Source organism: Sparus aurata, chromosome 22, assembly GCF_900880675.1.
Source record: "Sparus aurata chromosome 22, fSpaAur1.1, whole genome shotgun sequence".
NCBI classification, from domain to species: Eukaryota; Metazoa; Chordata; class Actinopteri; order Spariformes; family Sparidae; genus Sparus; species Sparus aurata.
In genome coordinates, this window is record NC_044208.1 from 19972647 (window position 1) to 19994531 (window position 21885).

The window sequence follows — 21885 nt, forward strand, 5'->3', positions numbered from 1 at the left end:
AGGCAGTATACAGTTTATATTTATTGTAAAATAGTAATAAATCTGTTGATTGTGGAAAAAAGAAAGCTGATAAATGGATTAATCTGTAAATAAAGACTAATAACTTGAAGACTGCTTTGCAATATTATGTTTAATATAAAAAGACGGAAACATTTATATACAACTGCCCTGAGGCACTCTCATATACAACTTTACAAAACTGAAAAAGGAGATTCTCTAGGAAAAACTGTTGACTTGACTTTAGAGGTTACATCAGTGATGCAGGCTTAGTGTGTGTGTGTGTGTGTGTGTGGGGGGGGGGGGGGGGTTGCAGCAACAGCCATGCCAAATATGGAAATGCTTAGATCATCTTAGGGGGTAAAGGCATCAAAACCCCAGAGTTCTCCTTTATAAAAATACCAAAATCTCTTTTCAGTGCACACAAAATTATAAAATCCATTTCTGAATACACAGCAGAAATGTTGACAATAGTCCTAATAATCAGAGATATTGTACAATTATCTACAATAAACAATTTTATAAAACATTCTTTAGCCTCCCTGTGCTTACCATCAGTGGAGCAACAGAACACAACAATTACAGGGGGGGAACTTCAGAAATAGCAAAATATTGTTTCAGAACCATACACATCTACTAAAAATAAATAAATATGGACTATAAAAACTGTAAGAATCAATGTTTGGCACATGAAACCAATAAATAACCATTGAGTTTGGAGATGTGAACTTGTGGAAACAGTTTAAGACTCTTTCAGGTTTGTGTTCGATTGGGTGCGCCAACATTTTCATACACTAAAATGGGTGGGTAAAACACTTTTGACATCCTCCCTCGTGTCAGCACAAAGCCTCAGGAGTCTGGGCAGGGCTCCGAGTCATTTCACTGGGACATCCTCATTCAGGTGGTGGTTCACAACATCCACAGGAACTTTTTTGTGTTTGCAGCCTTCTAACAGTTCAGGTGAAAGCACCATCTCAAAAGTAAAATGGCCCACAACTCTGTGTGTGCGTGCACACCTGCGTGTGGCGTGGATGATGCAGGTACTCAGACTGCATTGGTGTTGTTTGCTGCAAATGCGTGAAGGTTGCCCAGCTGACTAAGGCCACTCTGGATGTGTGCCACGTGGATCTCAACATTATTCTGGAAGCAACTGGAAACACAAAAAGGACAACAGTTTAAGAAGATGTTGCTAATGCTTTATATTAAGGTCATTATAATAATTGTCACTCAACAGATGATAATGGCTCTTGTAAGTCCTCATAAGTTGTTAATTGACATTAATAATATAGTGAAAACTATATGAAAGGGTCTGGGACTGAACACAGCCTCCAAGACCGACAGACGTCAGTTTGACAACAGGAGATAAAGTTCAGAGGTGACTATAGCATCTCTGACTATGAATATGATTTTGGTGATGTTAGCGGTGTGTAACAGGAGAGAAGTAAGAGCATTTCATTTCTTGATACTTTGTTGATTTATGAGGCCAACAGCTGGCATGTGTCGCTGAAACTATTGGACGATCGCCTCTTGAGGTGCAAAGTGGTTTTATGAGACATGACGCAAACTTCAGTAGAGATCTCTGCAACACAGTATACAGATGTCTCAGACATAATGTCAACACTGTTGTTTCTTCACATTCTGTTAATAATGTTCATTTTTGGAATGTTATAAACTAAAATTCTGAGCAAATTTGACAAACTGCTCCTTTACACATAAGTGTTACCAAAATGTTCGGTACTTAGAGGCTTACTGAATGGTGATTAAAAGAGACACTAACTTGGATCATTGTGTCTATTGTGACTGAAGAAGTGGAGCTCGAAACACTGCAGGGTGTTTTTACCTGAGGTTGGAGGGATCAATAGATGCCTTGATGTCATTAAGAGAGTCTGTTAAAGATTTAAACTCAAATGAATTCAGGTCCCCGCCGTCTGCCAGACACTGTAACAAATGAGACAAAATCGTTTACTGAATAGGCCATCAAAGTACAAGTTCATCATTTAAACATTCTTCTGTCCACATACAAATATTTAAAAGAAAGTTCACAACAGACGTATAAACAAATTCAAATTGCTGCCGGATTTGTGCCAACCTCTGAACGTGAAAACAACACTGCATGTATTAATTTTCCTCCTGAGCAGGAATTAAAGCAGCCGGCAGCTGAACTTATATTCATCCTCTACCTTTATCTGTAGCAGCAGGGCCGTGAGTCGGGAGATGAGGTGTGTGAGGCTGGGGTTGGTCACACTCTGCTGTCCGTCCTTCGTCGAGTTGCTCAGCTGCACCATCTGCTGGGCCTCTTCTTCGCAACGCCGCCGCAGCTCTGTGGGGTGGTCAGCTGGAACCATGCCCTGATCTGGAGCAAGCTGGAAGGACACATTGAGTGATTCACATCTTAGTCATTGCTCTGTTCATTTTATTTTTCTTCAGAATGGTTAAGACCGAGTAGGAAATGAGCTGCTAGAAATAACTAAACAAGTCATGAAATTTCAGTTTTTTTTCTTGTACTCAACTCAACAGGGGTAATAATTATTGATGGAACTGAAGTGCATCTATTGACTTACATCACAGCAGAACTGCTGAACTTCATGAAGCACCTTGTTGAGATCTTTATTGAGCTGCTCGAGCTCAAGCACTGTGGTAGCATATCGCTTCTGGAAGTCGAGGTCAATAGGCATCGAGTACGACTTCTGAACACAAACAATCATAGTTTCAGTTAGGCTGGATGAATGCATCTGAGAAACATTTCATAGGTCTTGAAGCAACTTCTATTTTTAAATGATGTTGATCGTACCATTTTCTCTGCCTCTGTGTTCATTTCTTTCAAGTGCTTGATGTGCTCCTTCTTGATCATGAGGATCTTGGACAGTCTTGTCTAGTCACAGGGAAAAAAATAGACAAAGAATGTGTTAGGATGAAGTCTTACAAAGTTTTAGGATGTGAGATTTTCATGTTTAACAGGAAGTATTTACCACTTGGACAAGGAACTTGACAGGAAATCCTCCCAGAGTATCTCCCTCAGCACCTGGTAGTTTGTTCCTCCATGGTGATTGGTTGATGAGAGGGTCATTGTCCTATAATTACAGGAAAAAACACAAAAAACAGACAATGAAGTCATTTTTCTTCATAATCTACTGGAAGAGATCTGCAATCATTCTACAGACTTCTTCTGTAGTTGCAGTGTGATGCCCAATGGTTAAATATTGACAGTGTGATGACAGACACAGACACATCTGTCATTGGATTTATGTTGACAGTACCATGAGGACAGGAGTGGTAGCGGACGGGTAAGGCCCTCTAGGCGGAGTCATGAGGTTCTGCATGTAGCGTGTCGTCCGATGCTTTTGGGCAAAAGCTGAAATGGGCATGGTCTCATTGGGCTCATTGCTCTGGAAAACATCACCGGATGCATCATAAATTCCTTCAGTACATCAGCTGTTCATCTTGGTACTTTGATATATTTCGTACTCAGCAATTGTTAAAGAGACTGTCCTATAATTTATGATATAATATGTATTGTAAAAATAAAGACAGAAGCTTTTATTTTTTACCAGGACTTCAAAGTCAGGCACAGTGTGTGTTCCCAGGCCACTGCGGTCAAAAGTGACGCGATAGGTGGCAGCGCTGGTGTCCACAGCATCGATCTGCCCTGTGAACAAGCCATCATGGACGCCTCGGAGTCGAGCTGTTGAACAAAAAGGATACAAAATGAGAATAGAAACTGGTAAAATGTTCTGGAACATCCTTACCTGTGGGTTATTGGGTTTCCACGGCTATCAGTTTACACATAATATAATGTATTTATGGTCTTTGACTCTTAACAAGGCTCTTATTTGATCGATACATAGTTATAGTCAAAAGAATTGTTTCTGACTCCTGCACTTTTGACAGGACATAAAGCAAAAGCTGAAACTGGATAGCTTTACAGATCATTTGTCTGGCTGTTGTAACTGCTGACAGTAATGTGTTTTCATTCCATTTATCTTACCAGTGACTTTTGTTCCTATATTGAGTCTCAGGGGGATTTCATCTGGAAGGTCTTTGCAATTTGACACATCAGACATTTTTCCTTGCTGCAGCAGGCGCATCTTCTGCCTCTTCTGCCTCAACGCCGTCCGCTCCTCAGCAAAGAATGCAGACGAACACCTGAATGGGACAACAAAGCATATTATTTTGTTTGAGGCGTAGTTATAAAAAGAAAAAAAGAAAACAATTTCACAGACTTTAAAAGGTCAGACAAAAATGAAGACTAAATGACTGAAAATGGTGTGTAGAGGCAACGAAAGTTAAAGATTGAAGCATACCGTCGAGGTTTCCCCATCAGTCTCCTGATGGTTCCCCACTCAACCCTTGTCAACTTTCTTGTTTTCAGGTTTGGGAAAGACTCCTTGAGACACAGGCAGAATTCATTGTCGCCCTCAAAGAGAGGCCTGGAAAAGAAAAAAATATATACTTAAAAATCTTTTCTTGAAGATTATTTGTCAACGTAATTATGGATGATCCAAAATGTTTTATCATTCTTAAAGTATATCTGAATTGAGTACAGTTAATCATTATTAATAGTTACTGTCTTTTTAGGTGAAAGTGAATATTTACCTGTCAATATTGGAATAGAACCATTCATAGATGCACCATTTGTGAGCTTTGGGTAGCTTAAGAAGGTTTCTTAATCTCAGCCCTATTTTCTGGGATGCCTTTTTATCTGGTGTGACCACGTTTGAAAATTTCTGTCAAGAAAAACATGGAAAACAACAAATACTTCATAAACAGGCAAATCAGTATTCTGAAAATAACTAAATAAAGTGAACAAGTGGCTCAAGTAAGGCCACCCTAAACCAATTCTTATTCATTCCTCCGGCAAGCCCAGCAGCTATAAAGGTTTCCCACAAATGATTCACTCATGGGTACAGCCGTAACATCTTGTTCCGACAACAAAGCTAAGACATTCTCATAATACATTTGTGTGGTGAAGCAGGCAACTGGTGAGAAAGCACTTTTTTGGAAAAGGCTTGTTACCTCATTGGCTTTGTAGCTTCTGTTTAACAAAGAAAAGGCAGCAGTAAGGAGGCAAGTTTTACTCCACAGTCTAATACTTTAATCTAACAACTTAGCAGCAGCCTTCTCTGATAATTTTCTTTGAAAAAAAAAAAGAAAGAAAAGAAAACAACTATTGATAATACAAACAAAACACTAGCTGTGAGCTGTTGCTTTAGATGAAAAGTGTATGACAAGCAAACCACAAGAAGATCTAGCATAAAAAGACAAAGGAACCCATGTGTTGCTTCCAAATGGTTTTCTATAACAAAGTGCAAATCTATTGCAGCCTCACTGTGCGTGTTGAAGTTTTCAAGCCTTACTGAAAAAACAGCTAATTGACATGGCCACATAGATAATGAATGTAGCTATTGACTTTCTACTTCTAGTTGATTAGAAACAACAAACAACCTCTCAACATCATGACATAGACTTCTCCAGAGCTGTTTTTTTTTTTAAGTGGACTGGTTTTAATATCGCATGGAAACGGTGGATGGTAAAAGATGTAACCAGAATTAGTTGGATGACATAGAGGACAGATTTGTGCAGGCTGTATAGGGCAGATTTTACAGCTGTTTGCTTTATCTTAGAAAAGAATATAACATTATAAAAATGTGATGGAGGACTTAAATTACCAGCTCTCTCTTCTTTTGCTTGTGATGGCTAAACTAATCAGGCGATACTATTTTGTTTTTGCTTAAGAAAGGAACTACATATAAAATAGTAAACTGATGCTGCAGCACAGGTAGGCACAGTGACAAGTTCACCTCGCTGTCGAATACGTCTTGGAGAGCACCTACACCCCCACACAGCTCAGGGCCAATCACAAGGCGACTTCAGGAACCAGAACAAGCTCCATGGAGAAATACCGTCTACTAAATATTTACTCTCCCAACTTTCTACACCATCCTTAAAAGTTCTTGAGAGTAGGATGGACCAAATGATTTTAACTTTTCACTAAGAATCACTTTCACGGTGAGTCGTCTTTACCTGTGGTGTGGTGCTGACCCTTTGGCTCCTCCGAGGAGATCTGGAAGGGAGACGCTGCTGGGGCTGCTCATCTTCGTCCCGAAACAAACGGCTCCTTTTTGAGCTCCGTGTGGGCTGGAAGGACAATTATGGACAGGTGTTGAAAAAGTGCCAATAACGCTCAAGGCACAAATATTTGTGTGCATTTATCTAGAGAAAATTGACTTAATGGGCAACAGGGGAGCGGGGAAGATGCAGCCCTGCAGATACTACAGCACTAGATTGAGGCAATAGTATAAAGTACTCTGTATGTATTCAAGCAAACGTGTTCAAACAATATTTGTTTTTTTAATATGAGAGTACTCAGCTTAACCACACAGAAAGAGCATAATGTGCAAGTAGGAACTGTAAAAATGAAAATATTCTCCTCAATCTCAGTTGAGTTTTGCAAATTACATTCAAAATACTGCCCTCTACTTTTTTTTTGGGTCAAAAGGGAAAAAAAAAAATCACGCCAAATCTGCATTTCCAATTTACACTGGAGTGAAAAAAGCTTAATGAAGCAATTTATTAAACTGTTCAGCTGGAAAAGATAGTTGCGAAGAAAACAATTATGTGTGGCTGATAAAATCATCAACATACACTAACTATATAATAAACAACAACACTTTCAAATCAATCATAAAATGCAAGTCGAAACAATAACCCTGGAAATACTACTTTGTGATGTAAGTCATGTTTGCCTGCAGTTTTGATCAACACATCTGAGTTTCGTCAAATCCACAGGATGGTAGTTTGTGTGAGGTATGTGTCGACCTTTGTTGCATCGTATTCAATGACCTTTATTGCTTTTGAGCTTTGCATTCACATTATGTGTATGTTTTAAGACTGACAAACTAATGCCATGTCTCTTACCGTGTCCATCGTGAGGGAGGAATGTCGTCCCCTGGTGTTGTGAGCTCTTGGAAAGCTGTTCTTTTCATTAAGAGTGTTGGACAAACTCCCTTCTATTATAAAAAAAATTAAAAAAAAAATTTTTTTTTATTTAAGACGGTGTAATAATACCAGATATGAGACCCCATTGAGACATACTTATTATCATATGTCAGAAGATGTCAATTAATTTTCCACTTACAAAAGAGACTGGAAAAGTTAATAGACATATAAAGTCTTTAAAATAAATATTTTTCCAATATGGGGACAAAACTGCATGAGAAGCAAAAATAGGATAATTAGTTCCACTGGGTCCCAGGCGACATCAGACACAAATGTAAGATAGTGTGGTTTGTCACTGTAAACCTGCCATTCATCAGATTTGAACACTTTTACTCTTTTAATCAGGAAACATTACAAGTGTGTAAGCTACATGTAGGAAAGATCCAATCAGAGAATCCTGCATTGGCCATGTATGTTTTTGACGTACAAGGAATTTGACTCCAGTTTCCAGTAGTTCCCAATATACCCACACATGGTGCCAAGAACAAATGTACAGAAAGACAGACAGCTAAAAATACAGCCCACATACCTTTCAGACTGACAAGAGCCTCTGCTGAGGAGCCTGGGAAAGAGAACAAATTGTGCTACATCAATATACAGTATCAAAAAACAAATCCTCTTTCGTTTTGAGTAATTATAATATGCCTATTTTAGCCCTAAAAAGGAAAACACCTGCAAGTTGCCGACGCTTACGACACTGCCCTTTAAACACTGACAACATACAGACAGATTCACTTAAGTTAGATGAAGCTAGCGCAGTCAGTTAGGCCTTAACCCCCAATTTGAGCTGTCAAGCATAGACGTAACATCAGCTGGACAGAGCGTGTCAACGAAACGAGCTACACAAGCTAACGTTACACTAGGTTACAACCCGGAGATAATATTGAGTTACATTAGCAACGTTCACATCGACTGAAATGACAAATTTCAGCTGTGAACAGGCAAAAAGTTAGCTAGTTTCCCTTCACCAGCTTATCAAAATATAACAAACGCGTTACCATGTAACGTTCACCAGCGCTAACGAACGTTGAATACAAGGAAGGTGTCACGGAAGACTAGTTAAATATGCCCAGCAAAACAGATAGCTAGTAGCTAGCATGTGAACTTTGGCAATAAAGACGTTATGGGACTCCTTTTGTTAATGCTGCGTATGATCCAATGCTAGTGGACGTTAGCTCACAGCTAAGCTAACGTTATTTGTTTACCCAGTTGAGCTAAAGTAACTTGCTCAACTCCAACATTAGCCATGGTTAGCCTCTCGTGCTAACAAGCGTTAGCCGACTTGGACAGACCGGTATCTCTTTGCGTCTAAAAAAATGACTTTATGGACTCTGCTCAAAACATACGATATTCATTCCATGGACAACGATAACGGTTTATCCACGAATGTTTATTTTATCACAACTGGGCCGCTGCGTGTTTACATTGCAAAACTCCTTCAATTTGTGTTGTTACTCACTCTCGTCTAACAGCTGGTCCATCTCCGCCATCTTGAATTAGCCGCGCCGCTTTTTCAAAGACCTTGTCAAAATGCATTCTGGGTCGGGACGCTAACTGGAGGGCGATTTAAGAAATAAAACTGCTATAATTTACACTCACACTCACTTTGGATTATATATGCATGCACAAAATCGTTTCCACGTTATATATATATATTCAACTTGTCATTTAAAACGTTAAATTAAAGGAAAACCGTTTAATAAGCAATACTGTAAGCCACTCAGCATCCCTCCATTGTTCAACACAGCACTTCTTCTCCAGCTACTCTCTCAGAGGGTTTCTTTAATGTAATTCATTGTTGGGGGGGAAAAGGATGTCATCTGGAGTTATGTTCAGCACCACAAAGCAACATAGAGTGTATAAATGGCTTTCATGAAAATAACAAGATCCTTTCAAAATGGGGAATTGGGTCAACTACAATTACTGAGCTCTGTGCAAATGCCTCACAACATCCAACTTCAAGCCCACATAACCACTCTGATGAATTCCTCTCATGCCTACTGAAGTACTTTTGAGAAACTGACCCTGAATTTTGCCTGAGAGAAAGCCATCAAAAGGAATTAAATGAAATATCTCTTTGAAAAGAAAGTGTGCAAAGGTCTATCGAACACCGAGCACAGGAAAATAAAGTGATTTTTTTAAAAAAAACAGACAAGGCATGATATTTTTGAGTACTCAATGTTTTATTATGTTTGGAGGTAAGCAAGAAAAACACTAAAAAAAAGTGTACCACATACCATGGCAGTTGTTTCTTTTACAGAATTCTTGGCGTCAACACTAACCACATTGTTTATTTTTTTCAGTTTCAGAAAGGAAGAAAGCTTGAGAGACAAACAACAAAACAAATATATACATGTCAAACCTTGTACAGTATCTTTGAACCCAACAGTCTACAAAATGTTTATTTTAGTGGCTGTTTTACTGGGGAACATCGGTTTGTATATGTCTGTAGACTGGTTGTTCCTAACTTGAAACTCTTCCTAACGTAGCAGTTCTATTCCTTATTGACTACATGTTTATTAAAGAATGAAGAAATAGGATCCTTCTGAAAGTCGAGATGACCACGTGAGACAGAAAACTACATTTTCCGATGTCCATTTCCAAACCACAGACCTTTCTATGTAATATGCACCGTGCTCCAACCACAATATTGAACTGTGTTCTGTGTCTGTCTTCTGAGCAAATCTGAAGTAGGTATTTTAAGTACCTAATGCATCACTAAGGAAGGCTGGCAGCTAGAAAACCTGATGAAAAAGCAATAAAGTGACTAGAGATTTCCAATGACCATTGTAAAGCATGGTATAGCATAAGCTCCGTTGCCAAACATCTTCTGTTGCGGAGAATGAAGCAGTGGCATTTGGAGGCAACAGTGGTCTTTGTTTTCACTGAAGAGGGTTCGGAAGGGGTCCCTCTCACCACAGGGACGTCTGGTAGTTAAACTTGGTCTTCAGGAGATACTTCAGGTTTACCTGGGCTACATCGTACACGATGTATCTGGAGGAGCAGTGGTTAAGGAAGACTACAAGACAATTTGACCAACACAACAAAGTAAGGCGAAAATTCAGGGACAGAAACAGATTATCCATGGCAAGAGATCATACATTAATGGCCCTGCAGCGAAAGGACTTTGTTATGACAAGTACACGATTAACAGAGAAGTTTCAATTCCCAATTTTAAACTGAGTCAGTGGCTACCACCAAACTGAGTCAGCAAGTCAATGGTTTATGTGTCTGATGTTGTCAAAAAAGCTAATTTTATGTCACAGTTAGTGATTTACCTCAGGATCTGAAGGTTGGAAAAGAAAACCTCTCACAGATAAACTATGATGAATATTACCACAGACCTACTCATAGCTATCCAGGTGCATTGTTTTAAACTCAGGCTAAATATCATGTTATACAATATAGAGTTAAATAAAAGTGTTTATTCAGTTGGCACAATATGTACCAATCTTGGAACACATCAGCTATTTTCTGAAGAGTATTCAGCCTCTGACAGCAATTTTTGGGGATTCTGTTGTGCGCCAGTAACTGTTTACAGTCTGATTAGAGCCTTAAAATGCAAGAAACAACATTTCTCTACAATATAGATCTGCATATGAATCCAGATAAGTTAACAACAACAAAAAAATCTAAGTCATCATCAAATGATGGGTCCCTCGATTGTATTTAGCCAATGCGCTTGGCCTCTTTTGCTCTCCACACAGGCCGTTTTACCTGCATGCAACCAAAGCCTGTTGAAGCAAAAACCAGAACGCTTCTGATACCAAAATCTTGTCCCTTATCTCTTTTATCAGTATATCTGTTTATAGCGATGAAATATGTACTGAGGAAGTCTTGACTCTGCCCTTTTCTACTAACTACTAAATAACCAATTATATAGAAGAGCTGGAAACATGTTGGATGATTCGGCAAAATTATCATCAAATTCATAAACCAGCTGATTAGTGTTAAAGGATACTCGTTGTACAGTAGACTTGTGTCATCAATGTTAGTGTGGGCTCCTTTGCCCAGAGGCACTTGCACCCCGTCTAAAGTGACAGAGGCGCTTGGATCAGGAGCAGTTCTCCCCACACCTGCAAGAGGAAAAAAAGTGAATGAATGAAAGTTTGAAGCAGAACACAAACCAAACTCCCATGTAGTATATGCACTTGAGTTACCAACTGTCAGCATGTCAAAATATTCAACAAAATACGATACATAAACCAGCTAAGTTACAAACTGCAAGCAAATATTTCTATGCCAAAACAGTGTTCCAACAGTACATGGGTGATTATATTTGAATAATGTATTAAAATAATTCAGGTTTCAAGATAATATCACTTTCTCATTAAGAGATAGGAGATTACTGTTTAATAACCTGGACTGGTGGTGTAGAGATCCATTCTTCTCATTTCAATTTTAAACACAATATGATAATGTCACCACCTTTCTCACACAGTAGTGAAATAAAATAAAATTCAAATCCTATAAAAATGTGCAGTGATCCATGACGTTTTCTCACCTTTAACGCTGTGCTTGCCCTTGGGTAGTTTTGTAATGTGGGAGGCCTTCTTTAATTCATGCCTGCATACATTTTTTTTGACATTAAAAAACATTATCGTCATATACTTATGAAGCACAAGAAAAGGTTGATGTTTAGGCAATTTTTTGAAAGAGCGTAGTAGGTCACTTACATGTTGCCGAGAGCAACCTCAGCCAGCAGAAGGAGGCCAACAGGGTCCGACTGGGAGGTGTGACAGTAGTTTGCACTCTTTGACACCATGTCAGCAAAGTACACACCTTTGCCGAACATGTAACCGGTCTACAGAAAAATGAAGAAAAGTATGTAACACAGGGCTGAAAATGAGGAATATCAATTTAAAACAATTCAGAATATGGGTGAAGTGCAGCTTATGGTTGCACGCTAGCGACAACTCACCACTGGGGCCTCTGGAGGGGCAATGCGAAGACCCTGAGACAAGATACCAGCGTAGTTGGTGGCGCGTGAACCGTGCCACAGCAGCTGGCGATTGTGTAGCTCCTCGAAGGGACGGTACCTCTGGCGCTCTCCCTCTCGGGAAATTTTGAAGATCTAGAATATGTGAAAAAATTAGATGGTGAATCATGCTGGATAACAAAGAGCTCACATACATTTTGTGATAGAATCAGTAATTAGAAGCAAAGACATATGGTTTCATATTAAAACTACTTTTCCCAAAAATCACTTACTTCTTGCACTTCCAGTGTGTAAGTGTTGTGTGTAGCAGCGTGGGTGTTCTTAACATATTGCATAATGATCTGAGCCTCATCTGTTGTCTTGTCAACAACCTGTAAAGGAACACATTTAAAACATACTGTGATCTCTCGATTTAGAAACAAAAAACAATCTTTCCACACTGTCTAAGACTCCTCACCTCGATCTTGGTTTTGAGTTTCTCGTAGTTAATGTCGATGGGATCACTCTCGTTGTCCTGGGCGCCTCCTCTCAGCAGGCTGTAGGCCACTTCAATATCCAACAGGTTGTCCAGCATCTGAACTTTAGCCTGAACAGTGACATATATGAATGTAATCAGATCCATTTGATAAAAACAAGACTTAATAGTACAGCAAGGTACTGTATTTGTGTCCTCACTTGAATGTAGTCCAGATTGTTGAGCAGCGGAGGTTTCTTCATACCAAAGTCGTGAGGGATTAGTGTGTAGAAGCGATTGGAGAGATCCAGTATCTGAGAATCAGGCTGAGAATCTGACACAGCCTATGGATTAAAAAAAAAAAAGATTAATAAAAAGATCTTGTTGCTAAAAACTGTGGCACCACCACTAGCACAGGGGAACTACTTGTAGTTATGTCACAAATCTATATGAACTAAAGGGACTGAGGGCACAAAGAGGAATTCCAGAAAACTGAGTAGTGAGACAACTGCGTGTCGGATACTGACCTGCTGAACTTCAGTTAGGAGCGCGTAGGCACTCTGGATCTGCCTCTTGCTCAGTTTTCCGAGGGGCATCTTCTGGAGGTCAATCTGAAAAGGACAGATAAGGTATTCACAGATGTGCTTCATACAGAAAACAACATACAATGTTCTATTAAGATTGATATGTGGAATTTTCTTTTACATTGCAGTGTCTCTACACTAGTTTTTTTTCTAGTTCTTTCTCACGTGTGCATCACAATTCTTACCTCAAACTCTACCATGGCCTTCTTCATGCTCTCTACATCAAAGATAGTCTTGATCAGCTCCTGGACAGGTTTGGCCAGTTTAGATTTGGTGCCAGCGGTGGCTGTCAGCCTCTTCACTGCCTCCTCATCCTGTAATGTCAACATGAACACCACATTCAGATACAGAAAACATATTGGAGGAAATCTCCCTTCTAGCATTGTGTGTGTGTGTGTGTGTGTGTGTGTGTGTGTGTGTGTGTGTGTGTGTGTGTGTGTGTGTGTGTGTGTGTGTGTATGTTTGAGTGTGTGCTGTGTTTACCTGTCCGTAGTCAATCTCCAGGGGGTAGAATTTATTAGGATATTTGGTGAAGTTGGAGGAGCTCCAATTGTTGCCCGTCTTCTCTTTGTAGACACCCAGGAAGTTGTCCATGGCTGAGTTCTTGTCATGGAACTTGTCCAGTTTGTTGCCTCCGATAGTGGTGCCCACTCTGCCCCATGACCTGAACACCCAATACCTGCACAAAAAAAAGAGCAAGTGTAAAACATATTGGAGTTAGAATGGTTATTTCAACACAATAAATATTATTTTAGACAAAAACAGTAGGGCTTCAGTGTAGCTAACAACCTGAGACTATCGAATGTCTTATTAAAAGGGGCACTTTGTAGTGTAAGAGAACCTCACGTCTAACTAACTTGGAAATACTTTCAAATAAACTCTTACTGTATCTCATTGTACTGTTAAAAAAACAGTACAATGACTTTTCTGTGCAACACCTACCGTTTCTGTACATCATCCTCTAGCAGCTGAAGTTTATAGTACGAGTTAGTTCCTCTGACAATGTCCACAAGACCGAGCGTTGCACTGTACATCTTCCCACTCTGCTCCAGGACATGAGCGCTGTTCTCCAGACCTAACAAAAATTTAAATCATCAGTCAAGGCTGAAAAAAGGCACAGAAATGAAAAAAAAGAAATCCATGCAGGTAGGTACCTGAATCTGGATCGACAGCAGCTCCTCCTTTCACGGTGAGCTTCATCTTCTTGGCTTTGCTACTGCCTGTAATAGTACAGATGCAATTATCTATAAATACACACCAAGGAACCGGTCCTATGAATCGTGGCCCAACGTTTACACAAACATCTTTTAACACATTAAGAAAGGAAACAAACATCCTTTACCTTCCTCCTCCTTCACCCTGCCTGTGCTCTTCGCAGCCGGTGTTCCCGACTTGGAGGCCACGGACGGCGCTTGAGCCTCCACTTTGACCTCTGCGCCCCAGGGTGAGATAGCGTGCAGGGAGACCAGCTCCTGCATGGCTTTACCCGACGACTTGATGTCTGTGAGGAAATCTTCAGAGACCACCCGAACGCCGGCATCCCTCACTTCCTCCATTTTCTTAGTCATCTTCTCTACCTCCTCTGTGAAAACGTTGCATCACACGTTATAAAGAAGACAAATACAATTCAATGAAAGGAACTGGGGGCCCATGTATTGTAATGCTTCAGTTTTTGATTGGTTACTCACTCTTGGTGCTGAAGCAAAGAGAAGCCTTATTGGCCGTGTTGGTAATCTTTCCGCCCAGCTCCTCCACAGCAGCCTTTAGATCGTCCTTGTTCTTACTCAGCTTTCCCACAGCTATCAGTTTCATACCAGTGAGAGGTTTGTCTATGGACAAAGATTTTACAAAATTATAAACTAATACCAAAGTATGAAGTCATTCTGATTATCTTACTCCATGTATCTTCACTCACCTGGGGTTGCGCCCTCTGGCGGTCGCTCTAGCGGGGCACTGGATGCACTTGCCAAAGGCTCTGCTTTGACTGCTTTAGGAGTTTGGGCGGGAGCCTCTTTTGGATAAAGCCTGTTCTGTCTCTTGAACTTAAATTTTTTCAGGAAGGGAACTTCATGGAATTCCTAAAATGATAAAACCAGAATATTTTAAGTGTGTCATTTTTCTTTGTCTTTGTATGGATGTTCTATTTCTATCCACCACCTCGTGTTTTAGCACAGAAAATCCTACTAAATAAAGAACCAACGGGAGCCTTGAAATGAGGTGACCTACCTTTGGGGTGACCCAGTCTTTACGTACGGGTGTTGGGGTTTTGAACACACACTTTGTCCAGGCTGAGATGTCGCCCGTGCAGTAATAAGCATCACCTTTGAACACCAGCTGACCCTGGCACTCCTTGCAGGGCTCAAGAGCACCAAAAGCCATGCCGTCGGCCAGACAGTCAACCACCTGTCGATCAAACCACAGATGCATTCTGGTCATTGAACAGTAACTAGTAACTAATAAGACATTTTACCAATCAGTAATAAACAAAAAAATGGTTTATTGATGCAAAATATTACTGCCATGTCATGTTATATTACATCAATAAAAAAGAATAAATAACCACATCCACCACTTTCAAATAATTCTGAATGCAGTCAGCGTGAATCAAGGTGAGCATCTCTTACATTAGATTCTCCAGAGGGAACCTCCTGGCTGTTTGCAATCAACAGCTCCTTCATGTCGTTGGTTGAACAAAACTTCTTCAGTTTGTCCTTGATTCCCCAAATCAGCTGACTTTGGTTCTGCAGATGCACAAAAATAAAAAGAGAGCAACATATTAAATAAATAACTACCAATCATTATGTGATTTTTATTCCAAAAAAGCAACTAACGTTATAACTGTACCTTCAACTGCTCCTCCAGTTTTTTCTTCTCATCCTCTTCCTCCTTCTTCTGTTTCTTTGACACTCCATCCACCTCATCAGCTTTACGCTTCCTGAATAGCAAAACAGAAGCGAGAACAATGTTCAAAGTTCAAACATTTGTTGTTTTGTTTTCTTAATAAGGCACAAATAAGAGGATGAAAAACATCCAAATTAACTTCCTAAATGAGGCCAAAAGGGATCCTGGAAAAAAGCCACACAAGCCTGAGTGTGACACCTTTATTCATTAGACACATTCATTAGGGTCCCATCAGTTAATGGAAACAAGCAGGTACATGTCCCCACAATCCCAGGTGTCGAGGCCAATATCATCAACGCTGTTCTGACAAGACATATTTAATTGCATTCCCATGAGGCCAAACACATATCAGTTAATGACCATCCTGTAGCAGAGCTTCTTTCTGACCCTCTGGAGTGAAAAAACAAAGACAAACATCTCTAATCAGACAACAACTGACATCAAGGGGGAAAAAGGGAATTCTATAAAACCGCAACCATCAGATTGTCCGAGTGCATGTGATCTTCAATGTGAAGAAGGTGGGCAGTGTGAGGATGGCTGCTGGCAAAATAATGGCGATTGATTCCTTCGTATCTTGATTGATAACACAAACAGTTCAAACAGAACTGTACTTCAGTAGATTGGTGAGTAATTTTACTCCTTTCTTGCACTTTATCACCCTACTGAGCAGTTAATCTTGACCTGTAACTTTGTTTTTTTCTCTCTTTAGGTCAACCATGGAGAACAGCACTGCAATGTTGAACCTCTACACTAGAAACTCATCCCCTCCATTCTCTTCTCTTTTGAACTACTCCACTCCTTTCTCCCCCCTGCCTCCATCTGGTGGCATTGTAATTTCCCCTAATGTGGGGTACATGACTGCTGAGCTCGTTATTGCCTTTCTCTCCACCATCGGCAACGTACTCGTCTGCGTTGCTGTGGGCCTCAACCGCAAGTTGCGCACTGTCACCAACTACTTCTTGGTCTCGCTCGCGGTTGCAGACATCTGTGTGGGAACCATTGCCATCCCCTGTGCCATCCTGACCGACGTCGGTTTGCCTCGTCACAACCTCTACCTGTGTCTGCTCATGCTGAGTGTCTTAATCATGTTCACCCAGAGCTCCATTTTCAGCCTGCTGGCGGTGGCTGTGGAGCGCTACGTGGCCATCTTCATGCCCTTCCGCTACCAGGTCCTGATGACGTCTCGAAACGCTGTGTTGGTGATCCTGACTATGTGGCTGCTGGCCTTTCTCATCGGGCTTGTTCCTCTCATGGGCTGGCACAAGACACCGCCCGATTCCGGCTACTGCTTCTTTGTCTTGGTTGTGGACATGACCTATATGGTCTATTTCAACTTCTTTGCTTGTGTGCTGACACCCTTGGTAATCATGTTCCTCATTTACGCCCAAATTTTTGTCACGGTGAAGCGGCAGGTGAGGCGCATTGCGTCTGAGCAGAGAGGCAGAGGGGAGGGACAGATGAAGGCTGCAGCCAGCATGCGTCGGGAGATGAAGACTGCTACGTCGCTTTTTCTTGTTCTGTTCCTCTTCACGATCTGCTGGATCCCGCTCCACATAATCAACTGCTTCCTGCTGCTCTGCCCGCACTGCCCCGTGCCGTTTGAGCTGCTGCTTACTGCCATCATCCTGTCACACGCCAACTCTGCTGTCAACCCGTTTCTCTATGCATACACAATGACGGCTTTCAGGGACACCTTCAAAGCTATTTTCTTGTGTTGCAGGGCGGTGGGCGACAGAGAGGCTTCAAATGTAGCCAGCGGTGATGATAGAGAATGCTAATATTAGTACCCAACCCGCACAAAAGCGTTTCATCGCCTCTTCTTTGTCTCACCCTTCAGTTTTGACAGCGGGGAGCCTCTTCTTGAGTTCCTCCTTGTCTTCTGCCCGTAGTGCGTTGAAACCCTTCAGCTGGGCGGCGTTGTATTCAGGCCTGAAGACCAGTTCCTCCCTGCGGCTCACGAAACAGGCCGTGTGGTACCAACGGTCGATCAAACCCAGCTGAGGCTTCTCTGGGTCCACAGTTTTCTTGGATACACGGATCTGATCCTAAAAGACAGGCCAGAGGATGTCAGCTTTAAAACACTGATAGTATTTGTATTAGTTACTTGTAATGTTACATCTGAATAGTTTTCTTGTGTGTGAAAGAATGTGGCTGCTCACCTTTTCTATTTTCTGCTCACAGCCTTTGCATGTGCTGCGGTTTGACTTTGCATATTCAACCGCAAAGTCGTTCAGCGTCTTCTCTCCCTTAGCTCCACCCTTCTGTTCGCCTTTTCCTACAAAAAAGTAATCCAACTGTCATTTTCATGTCAACCAAAAGTAAACACAAAGCGCTGCAACAATTAGTGGGTTAATTTGACAATCTTTTTCAGATTTTCCAAGCAAAAATGTTATGGTAGTAAATGGAAAGAAATTGGGATGAGCATTTTTCTTTCTTGTTTAAAAAAGAAAATGTATAGCCTAAACTATTAATTGATTATTTGTGAAAATCAACAGCAGATTCATTGATAATGAGCAAGATTTGTGAGTATAAATAATATTAACCAGAACAACAGAATGTTAATTTTAACACGTGAAAATGTATACACACTTTATATAAACACCAGGTGTGGTGACCAAAAAGGAAATATATGTCAAACCTCTGTGAGACAGTACAGCTTACAGAGATGTCTCTATGTTCAAAGTAAATTAGTATAAGCTATGTTTACCTGAATATAAGAGATTGAGCTGCCAAACTAAGGAACTAAAAGCTAGAGGTTATCATCATTATCATGGCTCCATCATCACCATCATTTCCTCTATGCTCTTGACATTGTGAAGGCACATTGTTACTGCACATGTCATGTATGGCAATAGAATATTTTACCATGTGAATGAATGAATGCGAATGCATGTGAATGAAATGCTGAAAAGTCGGGTACTCGCCTCCTGTTGCTCCACCACTTTCGATAGCTTTTTTGACCTTCTCCTGGTCGTCCCAGCGGAGGTCAGAAAACCCTCCGATATCAGCAGTGGACTGAGCTGCTGCTCTCTGCCAGAAGCAGGAGAAGTGGTGCCAGTGGGGGACTTTCCCATCAAACATGGGTGACTGCCGAGAACAAAGAACAAACAGAAGATATTTATTATGTTGTCTGTTTACAGAGAATATAGGATGACCTGCTGTAAAATGGACAAATGAATCTGTCCTAACTGCAGCTCATAAGAAAGAGCATTACTTTTTACATTTTTTTAGAGAAAATTCCTGCATTTTTATTGACCCATTTACTTTTATTCAAATAAAAAAGATTTCAGGTGACATCTTTGTGGAACTCAAGAGCTGATTATTCCTTATGTATAAGGACTGATATACAAATATACTGTCTCATAAAAAACAACTATAGTGAGTAACATTATGTGAGTGAGAATTTACTTATTCAAAGATTGTTGTTTGCGCAGTTACGTAAAGGTACACTGATTTAATATAGACCAAGCAGGTTAAGATGCTCATTATTGTTATTATTAAGGAATATTCTTTGTAATACAGCGCCCTTCATGTTTAATGGTTAGGTAACTAGAAAAAGAAGCTTGTATTTTTGGAAGCAAGGTTTTTGTTGTAATATCTTATAGAGCTACAACTATCAAATGATTAAATTAATTCACCAACTATTTTAATAATGAATAACTGATTAATTGGTTTGAGTATTTATTTCAATTAAAAAAGTAAAAATTATCTGATTCCTGCCTTTTAAATGTGAATACGTTTTGGTTTTTGACACCTCTATGACCGTAATCTGAATATCTTTGGGTTGTGGACAAAACAAGACATGAGAGGACATTATCTTGGTCTTTGAGAAAACACTGCTCAACATTTTCACAGTTTTCTGACATTATACAGAATAACAAATAGATTAAAGGGGCAATATGTAGTTTTGAAGAAGAAATTTCAAACTCAGAATGTTTATCTTTACATTATTAATGAGGTAATAATACAGACTGAGATTTTTTTTTCTTAATAAACCAGCTGTTATCAGAGGAAAATAAGATCCCCAGAATACTGTTTGAAGCTAGAAAGGTGGCAGGGTCCGCCACATGTAAACAAAGTGAAACAGTATGAAGTTGTGTTGTCCTTTAAAGGTCAGTTTGTTTATTCAGTTTAATGCCAACAATGAAGTTGTTTATACAGTTTGGTTAGGCATAGAAACAACATCAGTCAACAAGTCAACAATGATCTTTCTCTTTTGATTAAAATGTCTTCCCAAAATCTACATAGTGCACCTTTAATCAAGAAAATAACCAACAATGGAAATATCAATCATTTGCAGCCTTTATGGCATGTTTAATAAGTTATGTCCAAATGCTAACAATGTCACTATAGCAATGCTATTTTTGGAACTGTAAGCACAGTACTATCAAAACAACCAGATACCAGATTAGAGCAGTTTAATCAGGACCATAAATAAAAGCTCCTCTGGCACTGACACATGAATATAAGATAAGTGTGGCTTATTCAAATATGGTCATTCATTAAAGTGTCATAAACATGTGCCCCCCTGCTGCTTTAACGTAAAACATATTGATCCAGTTTTATTGGCCTTCACAGTGGAAAAAGACAAGTAATTGGAGATCTGGAGCTGCTCCACAGGCCATGAGTAAGGAGGCTCAGTCTGTGCAGGTTTCTGTGAGCCTCTTAGTTAATTAATTCTCTGTGGGGCAGCAGACACACTTTACATTGTGGTGGCCGCGGTGATGCTGCTGCTGTGATTTTTGACACGCCAACACATTTTTCGCACGCCTATATTTCCAAACTACAGCCCAAGCACGCGTGAAAAAACGTGGTGGTGAATTTCACTTTCATAGATGGTGGGAGGCATCACTGAGGAGGGCTCAACGGCTCTTTGTGAACAAGACTCAACAGACAATGTCAGCCATTTAAATGCTAACGAGGGCCTGAGCTGACACAACTGAAACCACACCATAAACTACACATTATCACACGCCAGTGGGCTGGATAATAGTCGCTATATTCGCAGAACACGCCATCTAATTTGCAGGATATAGCGGAGTGGTGGTAAGCTAGCTAGCAGCGCAGGTCTCTCCAGATGGACTCCAGACGCTCGCTACGTACCTGCACCATGATGGCCATCCTCAGCGAGTCTTTCGCTATGTTTTCTTTGCATTTCTTGCACGACGCGCGGCCGCTTTTGGCGTACTCCGCCTTGTAGAGCTTGTCCTCTTGAGACTCTGCCATCCTTCTTCAGTATTATCGCTGAATAAAACGAGCTGAGTTGTAGGGCGAACTTTTTCCGGATGACGAAGAGCCACAACAATCGACGCGCAGAGCAGAGAAGCGGAGCCCGCGTGCCTGCACGGGCACCACAGAGGGGACGACACGAGTGGAGAGCTCTCACTCCGCCGCTTTTTCACGATACCAAAAACTTCACCACAAAGCCTCAGCAGCTCTCTTGAGTGGCGATAGCATCAAATATTAACTCTCAAAACAGTTTCGACGAGTTCTAAGAAACCAGATTATTAAGCTTCAAGCTCTGCTGTAAATTATGACACGAGTAGAGGGTTGAAGGTATAGTAATACTACTGGATAGACTTGACTTGAGTAACAGAAATGTGCACTAATGTGGCTTGAGACTTGAAAACACCATTAAACCCCTCAAAATAATTAAGAATACCTGAAAGAGACTATAAAAAAGCATGTATTTCATAAACACACGCCTGGAGTGCTTAATATTTAGGCCTAGGCATTAGAAAGATTAGCCACAAACAGTATTAACACTTTGAAATATGCTTATGATCATTCAGAGGCCACAAAGATTTGACGTTGACCTCCAACATAACTTAAAAAGAAAAGTACATTATAAACGTTACATTACATTGTAAACTACTTATCTACATAAGAATGTTGTTGTTGGTGAACCAAAGTAGTGTATGATGAGATATTCTGATATTATTTCTCAAAAAATATCTTGTTTTGATTATTTGATTGTTTTTAGACAACAAATCAGTTTAAAACCAAAATACAGC

General features: G+C 40.3%; 3 protein-coding genes across 5 annotated transcripts; 1 reads left to right on the forward strand and 2 right to left on the reverse strand.

The window, feature by feature from the left end:
* Positions 1-104: 104 nt before the first annotated feature.
* lin9 (lin-9 DREAM MuvB core complex component) lies at positions 105-8540 on the reverse strand. Of its 3 annotated transcripts, none has more exons than XM_030404659.1 (15): positions 8453-8540; positions 7523-7555; positions 6913-7004; positions 6019-6132; positions 4591-4721; positions 4299-4424; positions 3983-4140; positions 3546-3679; positions 3255-3383; positions 2967-3068; positions 2789-2869; positions 2559-2684; positions 2178-2360; positions 1838-1935; positions 105-1147 (listed from the first exon to the last, which is right to left on the reverse strand). In XM_030404659.1, the coding sequence occupies exons 1-15, from the start codon at positions 8481-8483 to the stop codon at positions 1042-1044; spliced, it is 1644 nt and encodes a 547-aa protein (XP_030260519.1). In that variant the 5' UTR covers positions 8484-8540; the 3' UTR covers positions 105-1041. The 3 variants fall into 3 exon arrangements, with proteins under 3 accessions (XP_030260519.1, XP_030260520.1, XP_030260518.1); XM_030404660.1 differs by lacking the exon at positions 8453-8540 and adding an exon at positions 7992-8088; XM_030404658.1 differs by lacking the exon at positions 8453-8540 and adding an exon at positions 7666-7951.
* A 615-nt stretch (positions 8541-9155) lies between these two features.
* parp1 (poly (ADP-ribose) polymerase 1) lies at positions 9156-21231 on the reverse strand. The gene is made up of 23 exons (XM_030404657.1): positions 20975-21231; positions 18796-18958; positions 18031-18146; positions 17702-17916; positions 15815-15905; positions 15595-15711; positions 15197-15373; positions 14886-15048; positions 14659-14799; positions 14313-14552; positions 14125-14190; positions 13913-14045; positions 13454-13649; positions 13156-13284; positions 12914-12997; positions 12608-12730; positions 12390-12518; positions 12205-12303; positions 11915-12067; positions 11670-11797; positions 11498-11559; positions 10955-11069; positions 9156-9987 (listed from the first exon to the last, which is right to left on the reverse strand). The coding sequence occupies exons 1-23, from the start codon at positions 21095-21097 to the stop codon at positions 9906-9908; spliced, it is 3045 nt and encodes a 1014-aa protein (XP_030260517.1). The 5' UTR covers positions 21098-21231; the 3' UTR covers positions 9156-9905.
* On the forward strand, positions 16588-17649 carry LOC115574057 (adenosine receptor A2a). Its single transcript, XM_075488163.1, has one exon. The coding sequence runs from the start codon at positions 16588-16590 to the stop codon at positions 17647-17649; it is 1062 nt and encodes a 353-aa protein (XP_075344278.1).
* Positions 21232-21885: the final 654 nt, after the last annotated feature.

Bases quoted from the DNA above. Each gene is read 5' to 3' on its own strand.
- parp1 (XM_030404657.1), bottom strand. From the start codon at position 21,097: ATGGCAGAGTCTCAAGAGGACAAGCTCTACAAGGCGGAGTACGCCAAA. The intron at 14,191-14,312 runs GTAAAGGATGTT...GTACTATTACAG, and splicing joins CAGGGTGAAGGAGGAGGAAG to GCAGTAGCAAAGCCAAGAAG. The intron at 12,731-12,913 runs GTCAGTATCCGA...TTTAATCCATAG, and splicing joins TCCTAACTGAAGTTCAGCAG to GCTGTGTCAGATTCTCAGCC.
- lin9 (XM_030404658.1), bottom strand. From the start codon at position 7,714: ATGTTGTCAGTGTTTAAAGGGCAGTGTCGTAAGCGTCGGCAACTTGCA. The intron at 3,680-3,982 runs GTAAGATAAATG...TTTGTTCAACAG, and splicing joins TATAGGAACAAAAGTCACTG to CTCGACTCCGAGGCGTCCAT. The intron at 3,069-3,254 runs GTACTGTCAACA...CTGTAATTATAG, and splicing joins CTACCACTCCTGTCCTCATG to GACAATGACCCTCTCATCAA.
- LOC115574057 (XM_075488163.1), top strand. From the start codon at position 16,588: ATGGAGAACAGCACTGCAATGTTGAACCTCTACACTAGAAACTCATCC.